At 38.8% G+C, this 22,100-nt stretch overlaps 1 protein-coding gene across 1 annotated transcript; it reads left to right on the top strand.

Annotated features, from left to right (window-relative positions):
* rab21 (RAB21, member RAS oncogene family) lies at window positions 1-18,766 on the top strand. Its single transcript, XM_085768879.1, has 7 exons — window positions 1-524; window positions 12,057-12,116; window positions 12,215-12,322; window positions 13,884-13,947; window positions 15,382-15,436; window positions 15,523-15,611; window positions 18,349-18,766. The coding sequence occupies exons 1-7, from the start codon at window positions 375-377 to the stop codon at window positions 18,486-18,488; spliced, it is 666 nt and encodes a 221-aa protein (XP_085625005.1). The 5' UTR covers window positions 1-374; the 3' UTR covers window positions 18,489-18,766.
* Window positions 18,767-22,100: the final 3,334 nt, after the last annotated feature.

Genomic DNA, 22,100 nt, shown 5'->3' with positions numbered 1-22,100 from the left:
GGAGCTAGCCGGCTAACAGTTAGCTCACAGCGACGCCATTAGTTGGGTGAAAACCAGGCGTTCGCATCAGACCTCAGCGGGATCTATCTCACGGTTTAGTGTCATTTCTGTCACGTTTCCTGTTTGATAGCGATAAAAGTCCGACTCTCTGATGCTGTCGACGCGTTTCTCTGTTGATTTTTAGCTTCTTTTTTTTTTTTTTTTTTTACAGTCGGAAGCTGCCGATGTGAGTGAAGTGAGCTACGACAGGGGTTAGTTAGCATTTAGCATTAGCTGCGCTCGCTTGTTTTGATCAACGCCTAAATAAATAAATAAATATATATATATATATATATATATAGGCCTATATTAGTTTCATATCTAACTTCCCAGCCATGGCGGCCGGCGGAGGGGCGGGCGGCCACAACAGCAAGACGTACTCCTTCAAGGTGGTGCTGCTGGGGGAAGGCTGCGTGGGGAAGACGTCGCTGGTGCTGCGATACTGCGAAAACAAATTCAACGACAAACACATCACAACTCTACAGGTAAGTTAAGAGCTAATAATAATAATGATAATAAAACTAAACCCCGCCCGCCCGGCAAGAGCCGCCGCAGCAAAACAGGCGAACCCGACCGAAGCAAAACAACCAAACCAAACCGAGGTGTTTGTTTGTTTTAAAATGCGGGGGTGTTGGGGTTGTTTTGTTGAAGTGGGGGGGTGTTTGTGTCTGTGTGTGTTTGTGTGTCGCTGTCACTTGTGTGTGTGTGTGGACGCGTGTTGTGTGTCCCAGGGCCGCGCCGGGGGAGCGGGGGCTGAAACCGGAGGAGCCGCCCGTCTGGCAAACGTTGGTCAGCCGGGCGGTGTCTGAGGTGAAAGTCGAGCGTCCACTGACTGGATGGATGTGATGTGATGTGATGTGGTGCCAGCAGAGATGTGTGAACCTGCCAGAGGTGGAGGAAGAGCTCAGATTAATTAAAGCCTTCATACCTTACTGCTAAATAAATACCACAGCTAACAAGTGTTTTAAATATCGATTAATCTATTTGTTATTGATCTGTAAAATACCTCAAAGTCAAAACTTCCCAGAAAGCAACAATCAACACCCAAAGAAACTCAGGTCAATGTCATCGTAAAACACACAAAAACTAAATCAAATCAAATCAAAGCAGCTTTATTTATATGGCACTTTTCATACATTGCAGTAACACAAAGTGCCTCACAGAGAAATAATCACATTAAAGGGACAACGAGTAGTTTCTATTTGGTTCTAAAAAAGTCTCATATTAATGTGGATGAATCTACCTTAATGGGCCCATTTTCGATAAATATATCGTTTTGTCTCTATGGTTATTTTGTTATTATTAGTGGTGGTGGAAATGCTGGGCGAGCCGACCAGCGTTTCTTTACTTTCGGTTTCGTGGCGAGTCATGAGAATAACGCCGCCGCCGAATCTCCGTTTATGGTGGGAACTACGACGGTATGTGATCGTCTTCCAACCTCTGACTTTAATTCTTGATGAATGAAAACATGAGTCTGTCTTGCGCCGGTCAAAGAATTTCACGGTGCGCGGAGGCTCATAAATGTAGTGAGGAAACACTTCGCTTTTCCAAAACTCCTCGTTGTCCCTTTAAAGCCTTCATACCTTAGCCTACTGCTGAAATACCACAGCTAACAAGTGGTTTAACTAGAAAAAGATAGCATTTCCTGCAGAAAATGCGTGTGAATGCTGAAAGCAGCTGAACGCTATTGCTGAATGAGCTGAAGAAATTGTTTAATCAATGCTAAATTAGTTGAAGAAACTACTAATGTTGAAAAGACTAATGCTAAAGTAGAGTAGAGAAATACTTTATTCATCCCTAGGAGGGAAAAAGCTGAAACATATAACTTGTAGTGTGAGATGAATGCCTTTTTTTTTAAAGGTAAAAAGCAGTAGAAATGCTAAAGGGAGAAGAAAACATTGAAATCCTGCATGTTTAAATGTAATGGTTTAGTTAAATAGTTGAAATCTGCAGCTAACCTGGCAGGAAGGACAACTGATGAACCAGCACTAACATAGCTGAAGCAATGGCTGAGAATATATTAAAAAGTAGAAGATGTGAGACTTTGTATGAAATGGCTGGAAGATCGGTCGAAGATGACGATGACACGAAAAGTTTGAAAAATTCCTGAATTAAGAAAAAAGTTAATGCCTACTGAAATACATTGTAAACTGACAGCAGAAGAACATTGTTGAAGAATATAGATCAAGCATCTTAGCCGAGGAGGAGGAGGAGGAAGAGCTCAGATGAATTAAAGCCTTCATACCGTACTGCTGAAATACCACAGCTAACAAGTGGTTTAATTATCGATTAATCTATTTGTTATTGATCTGTAAAAAAATATCAAAACTTCCCAGAAAGCAACAGTAAAAACCCCCAAAACTCAGGTCAATGTCATTGTAAAACACACAAAAACTAGAAATAATCACATTTAAAGAAGCTGAAATAATATATATTCAGTAAGTATTTTACTATTATAGTAACAGCTGCATTGATCTGTAAAATACCTCAAAGTCAAAACTTCCCAGAAAGCAACAGTCAAAACCCAAAGAAACTCAGTTCAATGTCATCATAAAACACACAAAAACAATTAATAATCACATTTAAAGAAGCTGAAGTAATCAATATTCATCAAGTATTTTACTATTATAGTAACTGCTGCATTAATCTATCATAGTGTTACGTATGTACTGGTTTAGTACTCAGATTAAAGCGTTCATAACTATACTAATTATATATATATATATAGCCTACTATTTATTGATCCATCAAAACTTCCCAAAAAGCATCAATCGAAACCTAAAGCTATTCAGTTCAATCAATGTCATAGTAAAACGCAAAAAACTACTACAACAAGACATAACCACATTAAAGAAGCTGAAATAATCAATATTAATTGAGTATTTCCTTACTTTTATTAGAACTGCTGCATTACTGTAACATAGTCTTCTGGGTTTAATGGTTTTTAGTCTGAATCTGGTCTATTATGATCTGGATCAGATGGTTGTTATGAAAGACGTACTCAGATTAAAGTGTACAAACCTGTACTGTCAACATACGACAGCTAGCAAGTGTTTTTATTATTGATTTATCTATTTATTGATCTATAAAACATGAGATAAAAATGCCTGTCAGAACTTCCCAGAAAGCAACAATCAAAACCCAAAGAAACTCAGTTCAATGTCGAAGTAAAACACACAAAAACAAGACATAACCACATTTAAGAAGCTGAAACAATCAATATTCATTAAGTTTTATTATAAGTGCTGCATTAATGTAACATAGTCTTCTGTATTTAATGGTTTCAGTCTGACATTTGCTTATTCTCACATCTAAAAATGGGGAAAATGTGGGAAAATATTACTAATAATGAAACAAACAGGCTCTTTTGTGGTCTTTGTCTGTGTCAGCTTCCAGTTTTTTTTTAATAAATGTGAAACTTTCAAGTTTTAAACTGTCCCTTTAGTCTTTAAACAACTTCTATGTCCATGTTTGACAGGTTGGACTCTTGTTTTATTCGTCTAACTTTCCCTTTAAGTGCTGGAAACAACCTCCAGCTTCGTCCTGAATGACATGCTACAGCGATCAACTCTTACCAAACTGTGGATAATCAATATTCACCGCATCAATAATGTGATGCAGAAAGCCACTGATGATCCGTCCTGGATGAACTGGAGCTCTGTCTCTGTCTCCGCGGCCGCGTTACCCAACATTATGTCTTTTAAAACCACTAATAAGGATTAAATACATTTTCCACCAGCACAAATTCCTTTTTACATTCCTGGAATAACTTTGTTGTTTTTATTCATTAAGAGATGAATGTCGGCTTGTTTCATGTTAAAGATACTGTCAGCCGAACTAATCAGGGAACGTGAAATGTCATTAGCTTTTAAATATAGGAAATGTTATTAAAGTTATTTTTTTCTCAGAATCAGCAGCTCAGATATTTAGTATGAAAAGTTTCAGGTTAGTAAGTTTGTAATGGATTAAATGCACACGCACGATTTTATAACTATAAAGACGCCAGATGTGTCTGTCATGAATAATAGGAATTTAATACATTTATTTATCAGGAAAAGGGCAAAAATAAAAGGCATAAAATACAATATTCAGTTCAGCTCAACCTAAATAGAAATAAAAATGAGAATAAGAGAAAGAAAAATCATTTATTTATTGAAAACGTCTTTATTTAAACGTCAATCTACACTGCTCAAGAAAATAAAGGGAACGCTTAAACAACACATTGTAACTCCAAGTATATCACACCTGTGTGAAATCAACCTGGGATGATCATTTTGATTTACATTGATCATTTTTATGTTATTTTGTTCTCAACACACTCTACTATATATTGAATAACGATTTTAAACTGCAATATTTCATTAATTGAGATCTAAGATGTGTTGTTTAAGTGTTCCCTTCATTTTTTTGAGCAGTGTATAATAATAATAATACATAAATATAACAGTTGCTGATTTATTTTTCTGATTGAAAGCATAATAAACTGTCCACAGGTGTTCACTTTCACCTGCAGCTTTTTATTTATAGAAGTCACACACCAGCCAAGTGCGTATCGAATGATGATAATAATAAAATGAACAGGACAATGACTCGCTGTGCAGCCGCTGATAAACACACACACACACCCTGGTTAAAGCTCACTGCTCTGATGTAACACACACATACCGTATGTTCAGTGTGTGTGTGTGTGTGTGTGTGTGTGTGTGTGTGTGTGTGTGTGTGTGTGTTAACTTCAGAGCTGGAATAAGTTACTCAATAGAAGTGAAGTTTCAGTTTTATTTCTCACTCTCACACCTGTGAAGTTTCCATTTCCGTCTCTCTGCTTCTTTTAAAACAAACTAATTGAACATTTTAGATATTTTTTTATATAGTGTGAAGATTTTCTGTGGTTTATGTCACAACATAAAAGTCCACTTTCTAAAATTAAAGGGATAGTTCAACATTTTGGCAAATTGGCCCATTGCCATAATCCCTATAGTCATAGCAGTAGGTTCGTTACCTTTAATTGTCGGTGCAAGCTGTTTTTAGAACGGCGGAGCAGAGCCGTGAGCTGCTCAGAGCTACGCTACGGAGGCTCATTATGGGATTTCTTGGTTTCAGAGTTGTTTTAGAGGGAAATACAGAGACTGCTTGATGAAAAACTGTCCCTGAAGGCAACACACACATCAGCGGTTTTGCATGAATTTCCCTCTAAAACAACTCTGTCTGGTAAAGTTGTGTTATTATCTCATAGCGTGGTGAATGTGCAGCTCACAACTTGTCCACCAGAGCGTTGTGGAGTTGTTGGATTGTGTATTTGATGAGTTTGATGAGGGAAACCAAGAAATCCCATAATGAGCCTCCGTAGCGTAGCTCTGAGCAGCTCACGACAATTAAAGGTAACGAACCTACTGCTATGACTATAGGGATTATGGCAATGGGCCAATTTGCCAAAATGTTGAACTATCCCTTTAAGATTTGAAAAAGGAAACAGTCGAACATTAAAATGTGAAGATTATAATATACTGTATGTTTGAAGACGTCTTCTGTCGTTTCATTCTCAGTGGATGAATCCTGATCATAACTGGCAGGCAATTGGTTAATGATAATGTAATAGTGGGTGTGACAGACAGGTGAGAACCGGTTTAGATGCGGTGGCGTCTCCTGTGTGATCGAACCGGTTTTTTAATGCGTCCACGGTGACAACAGCTCAAACTTTCAAACTTTCACTTCAACTTGAGGACACAATGTTTTATTTTGGTGGGTCGAGGTCAAAGGTCAATGGTCGAGGTCATGATTGGTTCTGGCCTTGTGGATGTGAGTAGAGACGTCCGCAGGCCTGAGCTGTGGCTAAAGGTCAAAGGTCAGTGTGAGGAGCCTTAACCACACACACGTACAACTTCTATTCACACAAATGGTTAATAATTTAAAGGGATAGTTCACCCAAAATTCAAATTTCACTCATTATCTACTCACCCTCATGTCAACTAAGAGTCCGCCGTGGCTTCTCTGAGTTACAGCGGGGCTCCGTGCAGCAGCATTTGTCCATATAATGGTTGTCAATGGATACCAACTTTCTTCGTCCAAAAAGAGACACCAAAAAACATCCAAAAACCTCCATAGTGCTCGTCTGTAATGTCCGTCTTGTATTGAAGCCCCGACATGAGAAATTGTTCCGCCGGTCAGGAAGAGCAGTGAACTGAGACACTGGGAGCTTCCGCTACAAACAAGCTTTAAATATAGACTTATTTAATTTTTTTCGGAACAATTTCTCATGTCAGGGCTTCAATACAAGAGGGACATTACATACGAGCAGCATGGAGGTATTTGGATGTTTTTTGGTGCGTCTTTTTGGACGAAGAAAGTTGGCAACCGTTATATGGACATGCACTGCTACGCCGAGACCCCCCGTAACTCAGAGAAGCCACGGAGGACTCTGAAACTTCTCCCAGCCCTTAGTCCACATGAGGGGGAGTAGATAGTGAGTGAAATTTGAATTTTGGGTGAACTATTCTTTTAATTACACCACACATATACAACTTCTACTCACAAACAAGTGGTTAATAATTTAAAAAGAGGAGTGGAGTCCAAGAAAAGTTTAATCTCAGTCCAGACGTTTGAAAAGTTTCCTCATGTCCACAGTTTTTCATGTCGGTCGGTGTCTCGGTGCTAAATAAGTAGAGAAATAGTTACTTTTCTTGGTGAATAGTTCCTTTTATAATGTAGTAACTCAGTTTCCATCACTTCCAGTCGCCGCCGGCTGCAGACCAGTGAGCTGAGGCCTGGCAGCTTCAGGCCGACTCTCCGTGGTCGTGGTTGTGTAAGGTTGTGTTTGTGTTAGACTGTGAGTTTGTGGTTTGTGCTGTTTGTGCGTCTCCGTAGCTTCTCGTGTTGAAACTGCTGCTGTTTATGATCTGAACCGTCGTCGTCTCGGCCTCAAGTTCCTCAGACGGTGAAGCAGAGTCGACTCGAGGTCGAGGAGGTCGAGCTTCAGAAACCAGATGACTGTTGATCTCAGTTCTGACTGGATTCAACATTTAGTCCAATAAAATAAGATAAATGATAAATAACACGTCAGATTTAGTGTCGGTCTGACTCTGTAGCAGCTTGTTGACTGGATGGACAGAATATAAACCTTCACTGTGGCGTGTGTGTTTGTGTGTGTGAGGTTTATTTATATAAATGTTGTAACACCGGTGTTGTAATGTTTCTATGACGAGGCCACCTGCAGCAGAGATTTAGTTTCACACAGTAAATAATCTGTGGTCATAACCGACACGACTGAACATCCATAAACACACGTATGGATGTATATAATAATATAATAATATAATATATACTGTAGGTCTGTTACAGCCTAAAACTAAAAACATATTGTAGCTAGTAGATAAAAACCAAACATATTGTATTTCTCAGGTCATTTAAAACACAATCCAGTGGAGCTGCTTCTAACATTTATTTTTATTATTGATTCAATTTCATCATATTTAACAGAAGCCTGTAGGAAATCCTCATTTTGTCCTTAACTTTACTATAAAATATGATTATTAATAGATAGGCCCTGCGATACTACCGGTATATTATCATGATGCTTGTGCAGAGTTAGGATATTATTGCGATATTAAACATATTCCAATATGCTGCGATATTTTGCAGTTTATTAATTTTTTTCAGCTTCAGATGAAAACTTAACATCTGTTTTTTCTTAGTCTGATCAGATCAATACTTGGCGTCGGTACATCGATACAATATTACCATGCAAAATTGTTAAAAAAAAGAAGACACAATTGACATATTAAAGAAAATATCACTATATAGAGTTCAATACGAAACATGTGACTAATAAAACTCAATATTGCTGGGTTTTTTTGTACTATATTGTTTAAAAACAACCTATTTCCAGTGTTTTATGTATCTGAAACTCACAGTTTGATTTTAGTTTTTTTGAACTCATCGTTTCAGCTGCTGAGACCAGTTTAATTTTTCACTGTCACATGTTCTGCTTGTTTTTTGTTTTGTTTTTTTGTTATTTTTAATAGACAAATTGAGCGGAAATGTTTGTTTCTGTCACAAGAGCGATTATTGGCTGAAGTATTATCTCGTTATTTTCAGTCTGAAGTATTTATGTCTGCGTCGGCTCATTTGACTCTTATTGAATAAGATCGAGGAGAAAATAACTCCCAGTGTGTGTGTTGTGTTGTGTGTGTGTGTGTGTTATCAGCTCTGGTATCAAAACATCCCACACTCTGCCAGGCTTCAAATCTAAATCCATGCATGTGATGCGTTCGCTTGGACTGGGGACTTCCTGTTCTGTTCTGGAAAAAATAAACTAAACTAAAATCCAGCTTCAGCCTTCAGAGTTTCCATGGAAGCAGCCGAAGAGTTTTGGTTTGATCCGTGATGATGAACGGTCACATGGTGTCGGACGCAGCCGGGGCCTCACACACACACTCACATGTGACGGGATCAGAAGACGAACGTGTCGTTTCATCGACCTGAGAGCCAATCAGACTCCACCCTGTGATCTGATCTGTGTTGGTTTTATTATAATTATTTGAACAAGGTTAGATAAAAGTTGATTTCCGTTGATCATCTCAAAGGAGCTGTCGGTGTTTAGAGACTCAGCTGATCAGATCAACAGGTGGATCAATTGTTTGTCTTTTAAAGAGGAACTAAGCAGGATTTCTCTCGTGGCTACATGCTACATTTTTACCTTCATTAAAAAGCTCCGGAGTAATTGTGATCGTTAAAGACCCCCTCCCGTGAAAATCGTGTTTTTCGTGCTTTTGTGTTAGAGGACATATCAGCAGAAAAGGAAGTGCAAAATTGCATTTCTGAGTTTTTCTGCCTTCAAATTGCTGTGAACCAACGGCAGATACAAACTGGCAGTTTCAGGGAGACTGGAGTTGACGTGTCACAACCCCAAGGGAGGGCACTATACTATACTACTACTACTACTACTACTACTACTACTACTATACTACTACTATACTTTGATTGATTGAAATGTTTATTTCGAATATGAAAATAAAGTAATAAAAAAAGAAAATAAGACAAAAACATTTAAACATGAGATATAGAATACATATTCGAAAAGGAGTGAGAAGAAGTAAAACTTATAAACTCCCACCCCCTCTCCTTATATATGTCTAGCTAAGATCCTTGTCTAAACATATCTTATGTTACAAAATCATGAATATAATTTACTTTACGTTTTAATTTAATTTACGTTTACTAATAATTTACTTATACACACTAATTATGCATACATACTAATTATACAAACATACAAACATACATACATACACGTGTCCACATACAGATACATACACGCGCACATACATGCAAAAGGAAAAAAGAAAAAAACAACAACAAAACAACAACAAAAAACAACAACAACAAACAACACCACAAGATAATGACCAGTATAAAAAGATAAAAATAAATATGCACAGCACTTCATTACACTTGGTGCTACCCAACATTTACCTCGTCCCTGTACTTCTGGAGAATAGACTCTTTGTACCTCATTTTAAACTGTTTCATGCTTGGACGCTGCTTCAACTCCATAGTGAACTTGTTCCATAGTCTCACCCCGCTGACTGAAACACAAAAACCTAAAGGTAGGTATACTAGTGCTACAAGCTCCCGCCCCGTTCTGCATCTGGCTCAGAGGTGAAAGGCTTCACAGTTCGGTGTAGCTGTCAAGGTGTAACAGGTATAGCTCACCTGGTAGAGCAGCTTGCACCGTGAGCAAGGACTATAGCCCAGTCTGGGATCGAATCCCAGTGTGGAGTTTAGTGAACAATGCATTTTCTTTTCTCATCATCATTATGATGGGGGTGGCTGGGCGGGTGCAGAGCAGCGCAGTCTCCGCCCACCCTCTAGAGGTGCATTGCTAATGAGCTGCTGGTGCTGTGCAGAAGGAGAGGAGAAAGGTTTTGCAATTTTGGCTAAAAACTTCATAATCACAATTTAAAGACCACAGAGAATGTTTTAAAATAACCAAAAAGGGTCGCGGGAGGGGACTTTAACTACATGACTTGTGACTTGTTACCATGACAACGGAGGCTCTCTGCCTTCACCTGGTGTCTCACGGCTGAAAACCAACCTTACTACATCAGTACAGTACCTGGTCGTTGCCCCCGGTGTCCCAGCTCTTGTCTCTGCTGCACCGCGACACAAACGCGCTCCGTAACCCGTAACATTGTATATACGTCATCCACCGCTCCATTTATTGATTTTTCGCCGGCTTCGTTGTCAACAAATGCACATGGGCGAGAGGAGCGTAACCAAAACAGAGGAAAAGCGAGCGGACTTGTACAGTTCCCTACTGTCTTTCTGTGTAAATAATATCTCATGTTACAACATGAAAACCTGTGGCTTATATTCAGGTGCGGCATATATATGTACAAAATGTATTTTCTTTTCAAATTTAGCTGGTGCGGCTTATACAGGTGCGCTCAATAGTCAGGAATTTACGGTATATCTTTATTTCCAGCTCCAGAAATGTTTAATGGACGTTTGTATTGTCTTGGCGACCGCTCAAACCTCAGCTGTCAAGATTTTATATTTGCTTTTTTGTAGGGATGTTCACTAACACTTTTTTACTCACTGGAGTACTCACCGATACTGAGTACTGATACCACTAGTCCTACTTTTGATACATATAAAATTTAAGTGAACACGATGACAGATCATTTTGAACAAAGACTTTTTTTGTTGTTAAATAGAAGCTGAAAGTTTTGGACTTTTTTCTGTCGTCAGTTAAAGGGATAGTTCACTCAAAATTGAAATTTCACTCCCAGCACTGCTCTTCCTGGTCCGTCCAAATCTCGATCGCTCGCTTTATTGTGACTGGTCCCTCACTTTATTGTGTCCCTAGACACTTCCTGTTGTGTTGTTGAGAGTTTTTTTTAAATCAAACTGTAGAAGTTGTTTCGTCTTTGTCTGTGTTTTTGCAGCAGGATTAAATCTCCAAGGTCAAAGGTCACATAAAACACTGTTAAGCCGTAACTCAACGACTTGACAGGCACAGTAACTATGACGACAGTTCACACCCAGTGGTCGACCTGGGTGAGAGGTCACATGTCCAACAACACAGTGGTCAGCTGACCGACCTCACACACACACACACACACACACACACACACACACACACACACACACACAGTTCAGAGCCTCGGTGATGAATCTGTCTCCACTTCCTGTGTTTGTCTGAAGCTTCAGGACGTTTCTGTCTCAAACCGACTTCGACCTTTTGTTTCTTATCAGAGCTGCTCGACAAAGTAGTGTACTGTCGACAGGAAACTCTCACGGTTTTGAAGATTTCGACTTGTTTTTTTTTTTTTTCTCTCAAGTTTTCTTTCTCCATAAACGGTTCAATTAGTCGATCAAAGAGGAGGCACTTCCTGTTTCTCACTTCCTGTCGGAGCAGATATCAAAATAAAATCCTCTTATCTCCACCTGCTGCTTCCCGTGTGTGTCCGCTCGGCCTTTTCTCTCTCTGATCGATCTGTTGGAAAACCAGCCAGTGGTATAAATAGAAATAGATATAGGCTACATTTAAACGGCTCATTAATAGTTTAAAGACTAAAATTACTGGAGCTCTGAGACAGTTTATCGATCGATCAACTGACACGACAACGGTTGTTTCACATCTACAGTTTGTCTTTGTCGTATTTAATCTGTGTATCAGGACTGAAACTAATGATTATTGTCACTGTTTGTTGATCTAATTAGTTATTTTTTTCTCTTAATGAGATAAAAACTAATCAGAATCGGCTCCGTCTGGTTGGTTGTTACGTTATGATGTCATCACCTCTTGATTTTTATCCTTTTTAGGACATTAAAGATAAAGTGTGTTGTTATAAATGACATGTTTTTAGAGTTTAGTCAGGTCACAGTGGCCTCGACCAAATGTAGACTTTGTTTAACATGTTTTATGTCATATTTATATATATTTATATTTATATTTACATTTGATCTGAAGTTATTACCTGATAATTGATCATCGTTCTCCTCCTCTTCCTCTGCAGGCGTCCTTCCTCACAAAGAAGCTCAACATCACAGGAAAGAGAGTGAACCTGGCCATCTGGGTGAGACACACTCACTGGACCTGTGTGTGTGTGTGTGTGTGTGTGTGTGTTACCTACAGTATAACATGACCTCTGTGTGTGTTTGTGTGTGTGTGCAGGACACGGCCGGTCAGGAGCGTTTCCATGCGTTAGGTCCCATCTACTACAGAGACTCCAATGGAGCCATTCTAGTCTACGACATCACAGACGAAGACTCTTTCCAGAAGGTGACGACGATTTTGTTATATGTTATATTTTATTATATTATATTATGTTTTTATTCTCTGAAGCTGCGTTCACACCGGACCTTTTGTTTTTCGAACGAGCGACGAGTTTACATGTTAAAGCAGAAGTAAGTGATATATTTGTGTTAATATAAGTCTTAAATAGTTATATCTTCCGACAGCAATCACTTCTATAGAGTGTTTGGACTGAAACACGGGTCTGTCAGTCCCTCTGCTCTGCTCTGAGCCCAGGAGAAAACATTTATCGTATCCTACAGTTTTTATCCAATGAGGAGAGAGAACGGCATGCAGGGCTGTGTGTGCAGCCAAGGAACGCCGTGAATGTGGCGACGTAGGGACGAGGACTGTTATGGTGCGTTCAAGGAAACTCGTATTTTTCCGACCGTGAAGTGGTACCAGTTCGATCTGGTACGAGTTCACGGGTCAGAAGTTACGAGTGGCCGTTATAGTGACTTTCACCGGTAAAACAGGTCGGAAAAACACGAGTGGGTTGCCTGGAACGCTACAAAGTCGTAAGTTGTGACTTGAAGCTGTAATTTACGGTTTCAAAAGCCTGCCTGGAACGCAGCATTAGCCAAAACGACCGGACCACTTACTTCTGCTTTAAGTCAATGCAAACAAGCGATGGAGCGTTTTATCGCCCAGGGAAAAAGGTCGGAGCATTTTTTCGCTCAAGTCGCTCGAGATGAGAAATCCCAACTCTCCGGCCGTCAGTCGTTCGTCGCTCAGCGATACGAGCGACAGCGACAAAAATAAAAGGTCCGGTGTGAACGCACCTTGAGTCAACTTCCGTCCAGAATCTAAATGATAAACTGTAACATTTAGGTTGTTTTTATTTAATGCTGAAAAGTTTTTTGTGGTAAAAATCTGAAATGTCTGTTATAAAGTGTTTGTGTTGTCAGAGTGATTTGGATCTGGAATAAAACAAAAAAAATACAAGAACCGAAGTGACAAGAGGATAAATCAACATTCACATTTGACTTCTGTTATCTAACTTCAATCAACTCTTCTTTTTTTCCCTCCTCCTCCTTCTTCCTCCCTCTTTTTCCTCCTCCTCTTGTTGCTCCTCCTCCTCCTTCTTTTTCTTCCTCTTCTTCCACCTCCTCCGCCTCCTCCTCCTCTTCTTCCTCCTCCTTCTCCTCCTCCTTTTTCTTCTCCCTCCCCCTCCTCTTCTTCCTCCTTCCTCCTTCTCACTCTTCCTCCTTCTTTTTCTTCCTCTTCTCCTCCTCCTCCATCTTCTTCTTCCTCCTCCTCTTGTTCTTATTCCTCCTCCTCCTCCTCCCCCTCTACTCCTCCTCATTCTTCCTCTTCTTTCTCTTCCTCCTCCTTCTTCTCCTCCTCCCTGTTCCTCCTCCTTTTTCTTCCTCTTCTCCTCCTCCTTTTTCTTCTTCCTCCTCCTCCATCTTCTTCCTCTTCCTCCTCCTCCTCTTCTACTTCCTCTTCTTTCTCTCCCTCCTCCTCCTCTTCTTCCTCCTCCTTCCTCCTCCTCCTCCTCCTCCTCCTCTTCCTCTTCCTTCTTCCTCCTCCTCCTCCTCCTCTGCAGGTGAAGAACTGGGTGAAAGAGTTGAGGAAAATGTTGGGCAACGAGATTTGTTTATGTATAGTAGGTGAGTGTCCGATCAGCTCCTCATGTTAATTATCACATTATTATTATTATTATTATTATTAATTGATTCATCAGAGAGTTAACGAGCAGCATCAGTGACACGATGTCATGTTGTCATGTTGTGTCGTTGTCATGGCAGCAGCTCCACATGGTGAGGGGAGTTCCTGGTTTTAATCTCATCATGTCTGTTCGTCATGTGTCCGTTGGCATGGCGACAGATGTGGAAGCTGCTGCTGCTGCTGCTGCGTCTCTGATTGTTTATTTGGAAAATGTAGTTTTATTATTTTTAACGAAGGACTCGATCACATGAGACGATAATTAACAAACACGATCAATATTTATTTATAATGTTAGTTTAATGTCAGTTTTCTGCTGAGGAAAACAACCGACTTCCTGTTTAATTGTTTTAATTCTTCATGTGCGTCAGTATATTAATGTTTTAGACTTTTTATTTTTATTAAGATTAAATATCACAAGACAAAACCACAGAATATTTTTTGGTCTTTTGGTCAATGTCAAGTATTTTTTCATAAAAAACCTGACAATTAATCTGGACTCAAATGTGGAATAAATGTAATTCTCTTTTACACATTATTTAGATGAAAAGCTCAAATATAGAATTACAGCAAATAATCCAGTTACAGTCAAATCAATGTTATGTTTTCAGAAGAAAGTATACATTTCAATTCACTTTAGGTAGATAAAATATTTAATATTTATTATTCTTTTTTGTGGTTATTCTGTTATTCCATTTTCAGGGCATTCAGTCTTACTTTTGTTAAAAAAAAAAAAAGTTCAAATGATGTAAAACATTAATACAATATGTACATTTTAACAAATCTGATGCATGGTCTTACAACATTTTTTATTCATTTATTTTCTTTTTTTATTAAACAATTTATTTGTCACTGAGCCCTTTACTTTATTTTTTTTTAACATAAAAACAGAATCCAGCTGCGATATAAAAACTATAAACAAAGAAACATAAAGACACAGACGAACAAAAATAAATGTTCATCTATTTTCCTTTAAATGCATTTTAAACTGTCAGTTTATGAGTTATACAAACATATATGAATAATGTGACAGTGACTCTGTGTCAGTGGATGTTTTCACAGTTTAATCGGTTTTTGATTTATCAGTGTTTTCGTTATTGAGAATGACAGAAGAGACAAACTCTTTATTATAAAGCTACAAATTAATTGATTAAATCAAATCAAACTCTAATGAAGATGAAGGCTGATGTGATTAAACTGGACGGATCGATGACGTCAGTGTTGTCAGACTTTGTGTTAAAATGTCCTGGTTTTTATTACAAAAAAGGACATAAATACTGTAAAAAAAAGATCTTTGTTTAAATTGATTCAAATTTAAAGATAAAGTCAGTTCATTTTGTTGCATGTGAGTGAAATTCATGTTGTTTCTGTTTGTGCAGGTAATAAGATCGACTTGGACAAAGACAGACACGTCTCAGTGGAGGAGGCCGAGAGGTGAAAGTTTGATTATTATTGTCTATTATTAATTATTAACACATGATAATCAACATGATAATGATGGTGATTGTTTGTCTCCATAGTTACGCGGAGTCGGTGGGAGCCAAACACTACCACACATCAGCCAAGCTAAATAAAGGCATCGAGGAGCTTTTCCTGGATCTTTGTAAAAGTGAGTTTATATTAATTATCAAAGCTCCTTCAGAATAAAGGTAGATGTTTGTGTTAAAGCTCCTTCAGAATAAAGGTAGACGTTTGTGTTAAAGCTCCTTCAGAATAAAGGTAGATGTTTGTGTTAAACCTCCTTCTAAATAAAGGTAGATGTTTGTGTTAAAGCTCCATACAGTATAAAGGTAGATGTCTGTGTTAAAGCTCCTTCAAAATAAAGGTAGATGTTTGTGTTAAAGCTCCTTCAAAATAAAGGTAGATGTTTGTGTTAAAGCTCCTTCAAATTAAAGGTAGATGTTTGTGTTAAAGCTCCATACGGTATAAAGGTAGATGTTTGTGTTAAAGCTCCATACGGTATAAAGGTAGATGTTTGTGTTAAAGCTCCATACAGTATAAAGGTAGATGTTTGTATTAAAGCTCCATACAGTATAAAGGTAGATGTTTGTGTTAAAGCTCCATACAGTATAAACAGGGGTGCAAACTTGTCACCTTTCGGCGAAATTCGCCGTTTTGGATCCCAAATTGGTCATTTGTGTGATTCGTGTAAATCCGCAATAAAAAAAAATTTGAGAGGGGGGGGGGGGGGGTCCGGCGAGCCGAGCCGAGCCGAGCCAATGCACCTGTCTCTTTAAGGCGCGTGCACCTTATCTGGATGACAACGAGTGGTGGCAGCACTCCTCTTCTGTCAGCAATACACACCTGAAGCTTCACTTTTCATACAGACTAACTAACGCGACTTTTTGAGCATGGCGAGTGAAAGAGTCGGAGCTAGAAGATGCGCCAGCAGCGTTGTATAGGTGCTGTATGGGACCGCGTGTGTGTGATGATCGCGATCGCGGCCAATTAGCGATTAGCGCGTTTAGCTTTTATTAGCGCTGCAGCGCGACCTGAGCAGCAGCAGCAGCAGGAGGAGGAGGAGGAGGTTGACTGACTGTGGCAGGACACCTCTGCCTCTGTTTCACTTTATGTTGCTGGTAAATAATGTGGTTGTAAAAGTAGTAGGCTAAAGTTAAATTATTTAGTATGCACTAATTAAAGGGGCAGAGCTTTAAGAGACATTTTAGCTTTTATATTTTATAAGATATATTTTTTGTAAGAACCACAATTAATAAATATAGGTTATATATTTCAGTGAATATCTAATTGTTCTTAGCATTTGTTAGATAACTTTATTTGCCCAATAAATTAAAACATGTTGGAACTATCAATGTCTCCTCTCTTGCAGCCAGAATCTCACTACTTTTAACCTCAGACTGTCACAATGATGTATCAGATGTCAGACTGCCTCAATCTTTCAGTTTTAACCTGAATATACGAGACATGATTGATTTTCCCAACGATCAAAGTATACCAAACCGAACCGAAAACCATGACCACAAAACCGTGAACCGAACTGTTTGCTTGAACATCTTTTAAATACATATTGCCGCTTAATATGTTTTATGTAGCTTATGGCATTTTTAAGCTTCACGTGTGTTATTGGACAGAAAGAGCAGCGCTGCCTCGGAGCATAGCCTACGTAGCCTACAGAAAACACATTTACATCAATAAATAAATGTTTCACAATGAACCAATCAGTCTGTAGCCTATTACATTTTATTTAGTTTGAAGGCAAGGTTTGCAAGGTTCATCTGATGGACATCAAGGGACAGATTCTCTAAGTTTTGCACAGCTTTTGCTCATGCTAAACCTGCATAGGCTGAAGACCCCCTTCACATGTTTCAAAACCAAACACAGAGAGACAGATTGTGCAGGTTTAACAGGAGCAAAAGCTGTGCAAACCTGAGTAAATCTGGACCCTAGTCTCATGCTAAAATTGACTGTAAATTCACCTTTAAAGTTGGTTTTTTTTTAAATTTCCCCGGGGGAGCATACCCCCGGACCCCCCTAGGGGGTCGGTATCTTGTCACCTTTTTTACCCCTGATGAGTTTGCACCTCTGATAAAGGTAGATGTTTGTGTTAAAGCTCCATACAGTATAAAAGTAGATGTTTGTGTTAAAGCTCCATACAGTATAAAGGTAGATGTTTGTGTTAAAGCTCCATACAGTATAAAGATAGATGTTTGTGTTAAAGCTCCATACAGTATAAAAGTAGATGTTTGTGTTAAAGCTCCATACAGTATAAAGGTAGATGTTTGTGTTAAAGCTCCATACAGTATAAAGGTAGATGTTTGTGTTAAAGCTCCATACAGTATAAAGGTAGATGTCCATGTGTAGTGTGATTATAAAGCAGCTCTAGGTTCTATATATTAATACTGTGAAAGTATCAAAGCCTCAGTCCACAGAGAAATGCACACAGCCTGTATTCAGAAACTGAGCCTTAAAACCAGCCGTCAGGACTTCCTGTCACTTTGTGATGTCACAACCCTAAGCCCCGCCCACCACCATCCAACAACTCTGCAGGATTTTTAATTCCTCTGAGTGTTTTATTCTGAAATTTGATCTGTTTTTTTTATTGGATCACTTTAGAAAACAGTCAGCCTATCAGAAGAGAGAGCATGAAGATCAGTTAGATCAACAATTAACACGTTACCTCTCGTGTGTGTGTGTGTGTGTGTGTGTGTGTGTGTGTGTGTGTGTGTGTGTGTGTGTGTGTGTGTGTGTGTGTGTGTGTGTGTGTGTGTGTGTGTGTGTGTGTGTGTGTGTGTGTGTGTGTGTGTGTGTGTGTGTGTGTGTGTGTGTGTGTGTGTGTGTGTGTGTGTGTGTGTGTGTGTGTGTGTGTGTGTGTGTGTGTGTTACAGGGATGATGGAAACGGCTCAGGCCGAGGAGAGGTTGAAGGGTAACGGCGCCAGCCAATCAGCTTCGAGTAGGCGGGGCGTACAGATCGTCGACGACGAACCACAGGCCACACCTGCTGGAGGGTGCTGCTCTTCTGGCTAACACACACTTACACACACATTTACACACACCTACACACACACACACACACACTCTGTCATACATGCTTGCAGACATTATACTCACACACACATTTATCAGTGTCTCTGTCGTCCGGTTGGTTCGCTCTGAAATAATCTGCTGTGTTCATTCAGCGCTGCCTCTGCCGCTAAGGAGCATGGGAAATCTTTATTATTTAAGTGACTTTATCCAGTGTACCCTTTCAAAGTAAAAGTAACTGAAGTCCTCATGATTGAAATCAGTTCTTTTAGTAACAAAATCGTCTCTAAAAAAGGAAAAAAAAAAAAAGAAAGAAAAAAAAATCACATTTTTAGCACTTTATTTCCCGTCATGTCCTAAACAAACAAACAAACGGTGACGTAACACACAGAAACATCCTCCTCCAGCTGTTTCTGTGTGTTTCATATTAAAGGTTATTAATAAAACATTTGAAAAAAATAAGTTTGAAGACTCAAAAAGTCAGCTGAAGCTTCAGCAGAGGTTTGATTTCGTTTAGTTTTTGCTGTTGTTTTGGGAGTGGGAGGGGCTTTAAAGGGTTAAACATGCACACACATACATGCACACACACTTTTAGCTTCATGTTCATCAGCTCTAGTGCAACAGCGCCACCTGCTGGGTGAACGTGGAGCTGCAGGGTTCAGTTATCGGTGCCAAAACTTCATTAAACCTGATCAAACTGCACAGAGATCATCGGATTAAAGCTGCACTCACACGTCGACTGTATAAAATAAAATAAAATATAATATAAATAACATCATTCTCCTCATTGATAAAGATAAATTAAGATTAATGTGATTTAATTAATAAATAACAAAACTAAAACGACATGCTGGATAAGAAATAATTAAATTTTCAGCAAAATCAAACAGATACGATCACTGAGTGGGTTTGATTATGTTATTAGGATTGATAACTTAATTATTAACATGTGAATCAATATGAGAATATCCCAAACATCTCAGATCATTATTATTGATCACTGATCAGTTTCTGTTTTGCACGAAAATCCGTTTATCAGTAATTTATTTTCAATAATTTATTAAATATTCTAAAAAACAAGAACAAAAAAAAACCCAAAGTGACGTATTTGAATAAATAATTGTTTCTTTTTAAAAAATCCAGTTCAAAATTCAATAGAAGCTGAAAGTTTTGGACTTTTTTCTGTCGTCAGTTAATTAACTAAAAGTAAAAATTCAGTTTTTCGTTGATGTGCTGCAGCTGAAGTGTTTTAGCTCCTCCTCAACAGCAACAACACACAAACACACACACACCATGACAACACACACACACACTCTCTCTCTCTCTCTCCTGGACAGAGGAATAAAACCGTGCATGTTTGATTTCTGTAAAACAGCTTTGTTCGTTTGTTTGTTTGACTTTTAAATGACTTGGTGAATAAATAAAAAACTGAGCAGCGATTTATTTAATAAGTTAAACTCCTGTACATGAACAAACCTCTGTCTCTACTGTAACCAGGGCCGTTGTATAGGGGAGAAAGGTGATGATAATTCTAGGGGCCCAGCGCCCAGTGGGGCCCATAAAAAACCCCAGTAGTCTAATCTTTGTGTGACTGATTTATTCTGCGTAAGACCCTGACTAATACTCATCGTACACTGTAAAAACTCAACATCTTTCAAAGAATATTTGTCTTATTTCTTGTCCAAATGTCTCATTTCTAGTCAAAACTAATCTCTTTCCACTTAAAATAAGACTCATTACCTAAAAATTAACTAGTTTTTAGATCATTTTCACTTAAATTCACAATGAATAGAAAAATCTGCCAGTGAAAGTAGGTTTTTTGTGCTTGTAATAAGGAAGGAAAAACTTGCTCCGCTATCAGATTTTTCCTACTTATTCCAAGTGAAAATATGCTTGAAAGAAGTAAAAAAGTGTCTAAAAACAAGCTACTTTTAATATGATGTGTCTTATTTTAAGTATAATGAGATTTGTTTTGACTAGAAGTTACATTTTGACTAGAAATAAGACAAATATTCTTGGTAAGATACTTGCGTTTTTGCAGTGTAATGCTGCATTAGCATCAAAACAAAGAAGGCTAAATAAAAAACGATAATACATACGTAGTCTAAGAAAAAAAAAGGAAAAGTTAGGGGGAGGGGGCCCACTTTAGTATTCTTTAAGGGGGCCCAGAATTCCTAGCAACGGCCCTGACTGTAACTCTACTGTGGACTTTACTGTTGTTTTCCTGCTGCCGCCTCTGTAGCTCCACTCATCTCTGCATCTCTGCTTACTGACGAAAAAACAAAAAAAAGCAACAAAAACACCATCCTGGACATTTTATCTGCCTTTGGGGGAAAAAAATCGACACAAGAAGACGAAGACGAAGAAGAAACGTAAACGATGTACTGTCCTGCTCATTATGGAAAAAAAAAACACAAAGAGAAAAAAATCAGCACATCTTTTGGAAATGTAATTTTTTAAATGCTAGTGTCAAAGTGTTTTGTAAAGATAATAGAACAATTATAACGATTTACACAACGCAACAAGGTGTCGCACACATTGTCGTTATTTCATTTCACTCTCCTTCACTGTTGAACAGTTTTAATTAAAGGGACATTGTGTAAGAATTCCTCCCATCTAGCGTAGTAGCGGTTGTGTATATCGCAAGCAACTCAAATCGTATTTTTCATGCTGCATTCACCTGAAATTGGGCAGACCGCAGACGGACGACAGCCGCTGCACGTAACGGCATAAACAAGCCTCTTGTCACTTCCTGTTAGTTGGGACTTTGAGGAGTTTGTGTTTCACCTGCAACTGGACACAAAACTCTCTGAGCTGGTTTAGACTGAACTCAGTGGACGGTGAGTTCAAGGACCGAGGGAAAAATCAAACGTTTTACTTTTGGAGTCAGTTCAGGATCATTTAGTATAAATCTGAATTTAAGTTTTGGTCGATTTGAAGATGTGATTTTCAATTTGTTGGACGTTAAAGGTACAGGTATGTAGGAATTCCTCCCATCTAGCGTTGCGGTTGTATATCGCAAGCAACTCAAATCGTATTTTTCATGCTGCATTCACCTGAAATTGGGCAGACACGACAGCCGCTGCACGTAACGGCATAAACAATATGTTGTCATGACGATGTCGTATTGTTTTACCGGCTTTCTCTGGACTTCTGTGACTAAAATGACATCTGGTTTGTTAGCGACGGCCGTCTGCCCGACTGCAGGTGAATGCAGCATCAGTGTAACGCTCCATTCCTCCTCACTGCATTACCGCGGTGACTTTTCACAGACGCCACCTCGACCTGAGCCGACACAATGTCCCTTTAAAGCCGTCGCTCCACATTTTTCTTCTTGGCAACAAATCCCATAGAAGATATAGTAAAATAACATTTTATTATTTATAGTCTTATTCATTTCACTCCTCAAACACTCATGTTGATTCATCCGCCGCTGAAAATAGTCCCCAAAGAAAGAGTCACTGACTAAACCAACAGTGAATCAGTTGGGAAGTGTTTTGTTTTTTTATGGGAATTGTTGACAATGATAAAAATACAGAGCGACGTCTGAATCAGTTTTCAGATGATTAAACAAAGACGATTCAGGTTCAGGTGGAGATTTAATCACATCACAGG

This window comes from Trachurus japonicus, chromosome 23 (assembly GCF_045865225.1).
Source record: "Trachurus japonicus isolate A0001 chromosome 23, Traja_1.0".
Lineage (NCBI taxonomy): Eukaryota > Metazoa > Chordata > Actinopteri > Carangiformes > Carangidae > Trachurus > Trachurus japonicus.
Note: the sequence above shows the minus strand (reverse complement) of the source record. Positions and strands in the feature narration are given on the sequence as shown.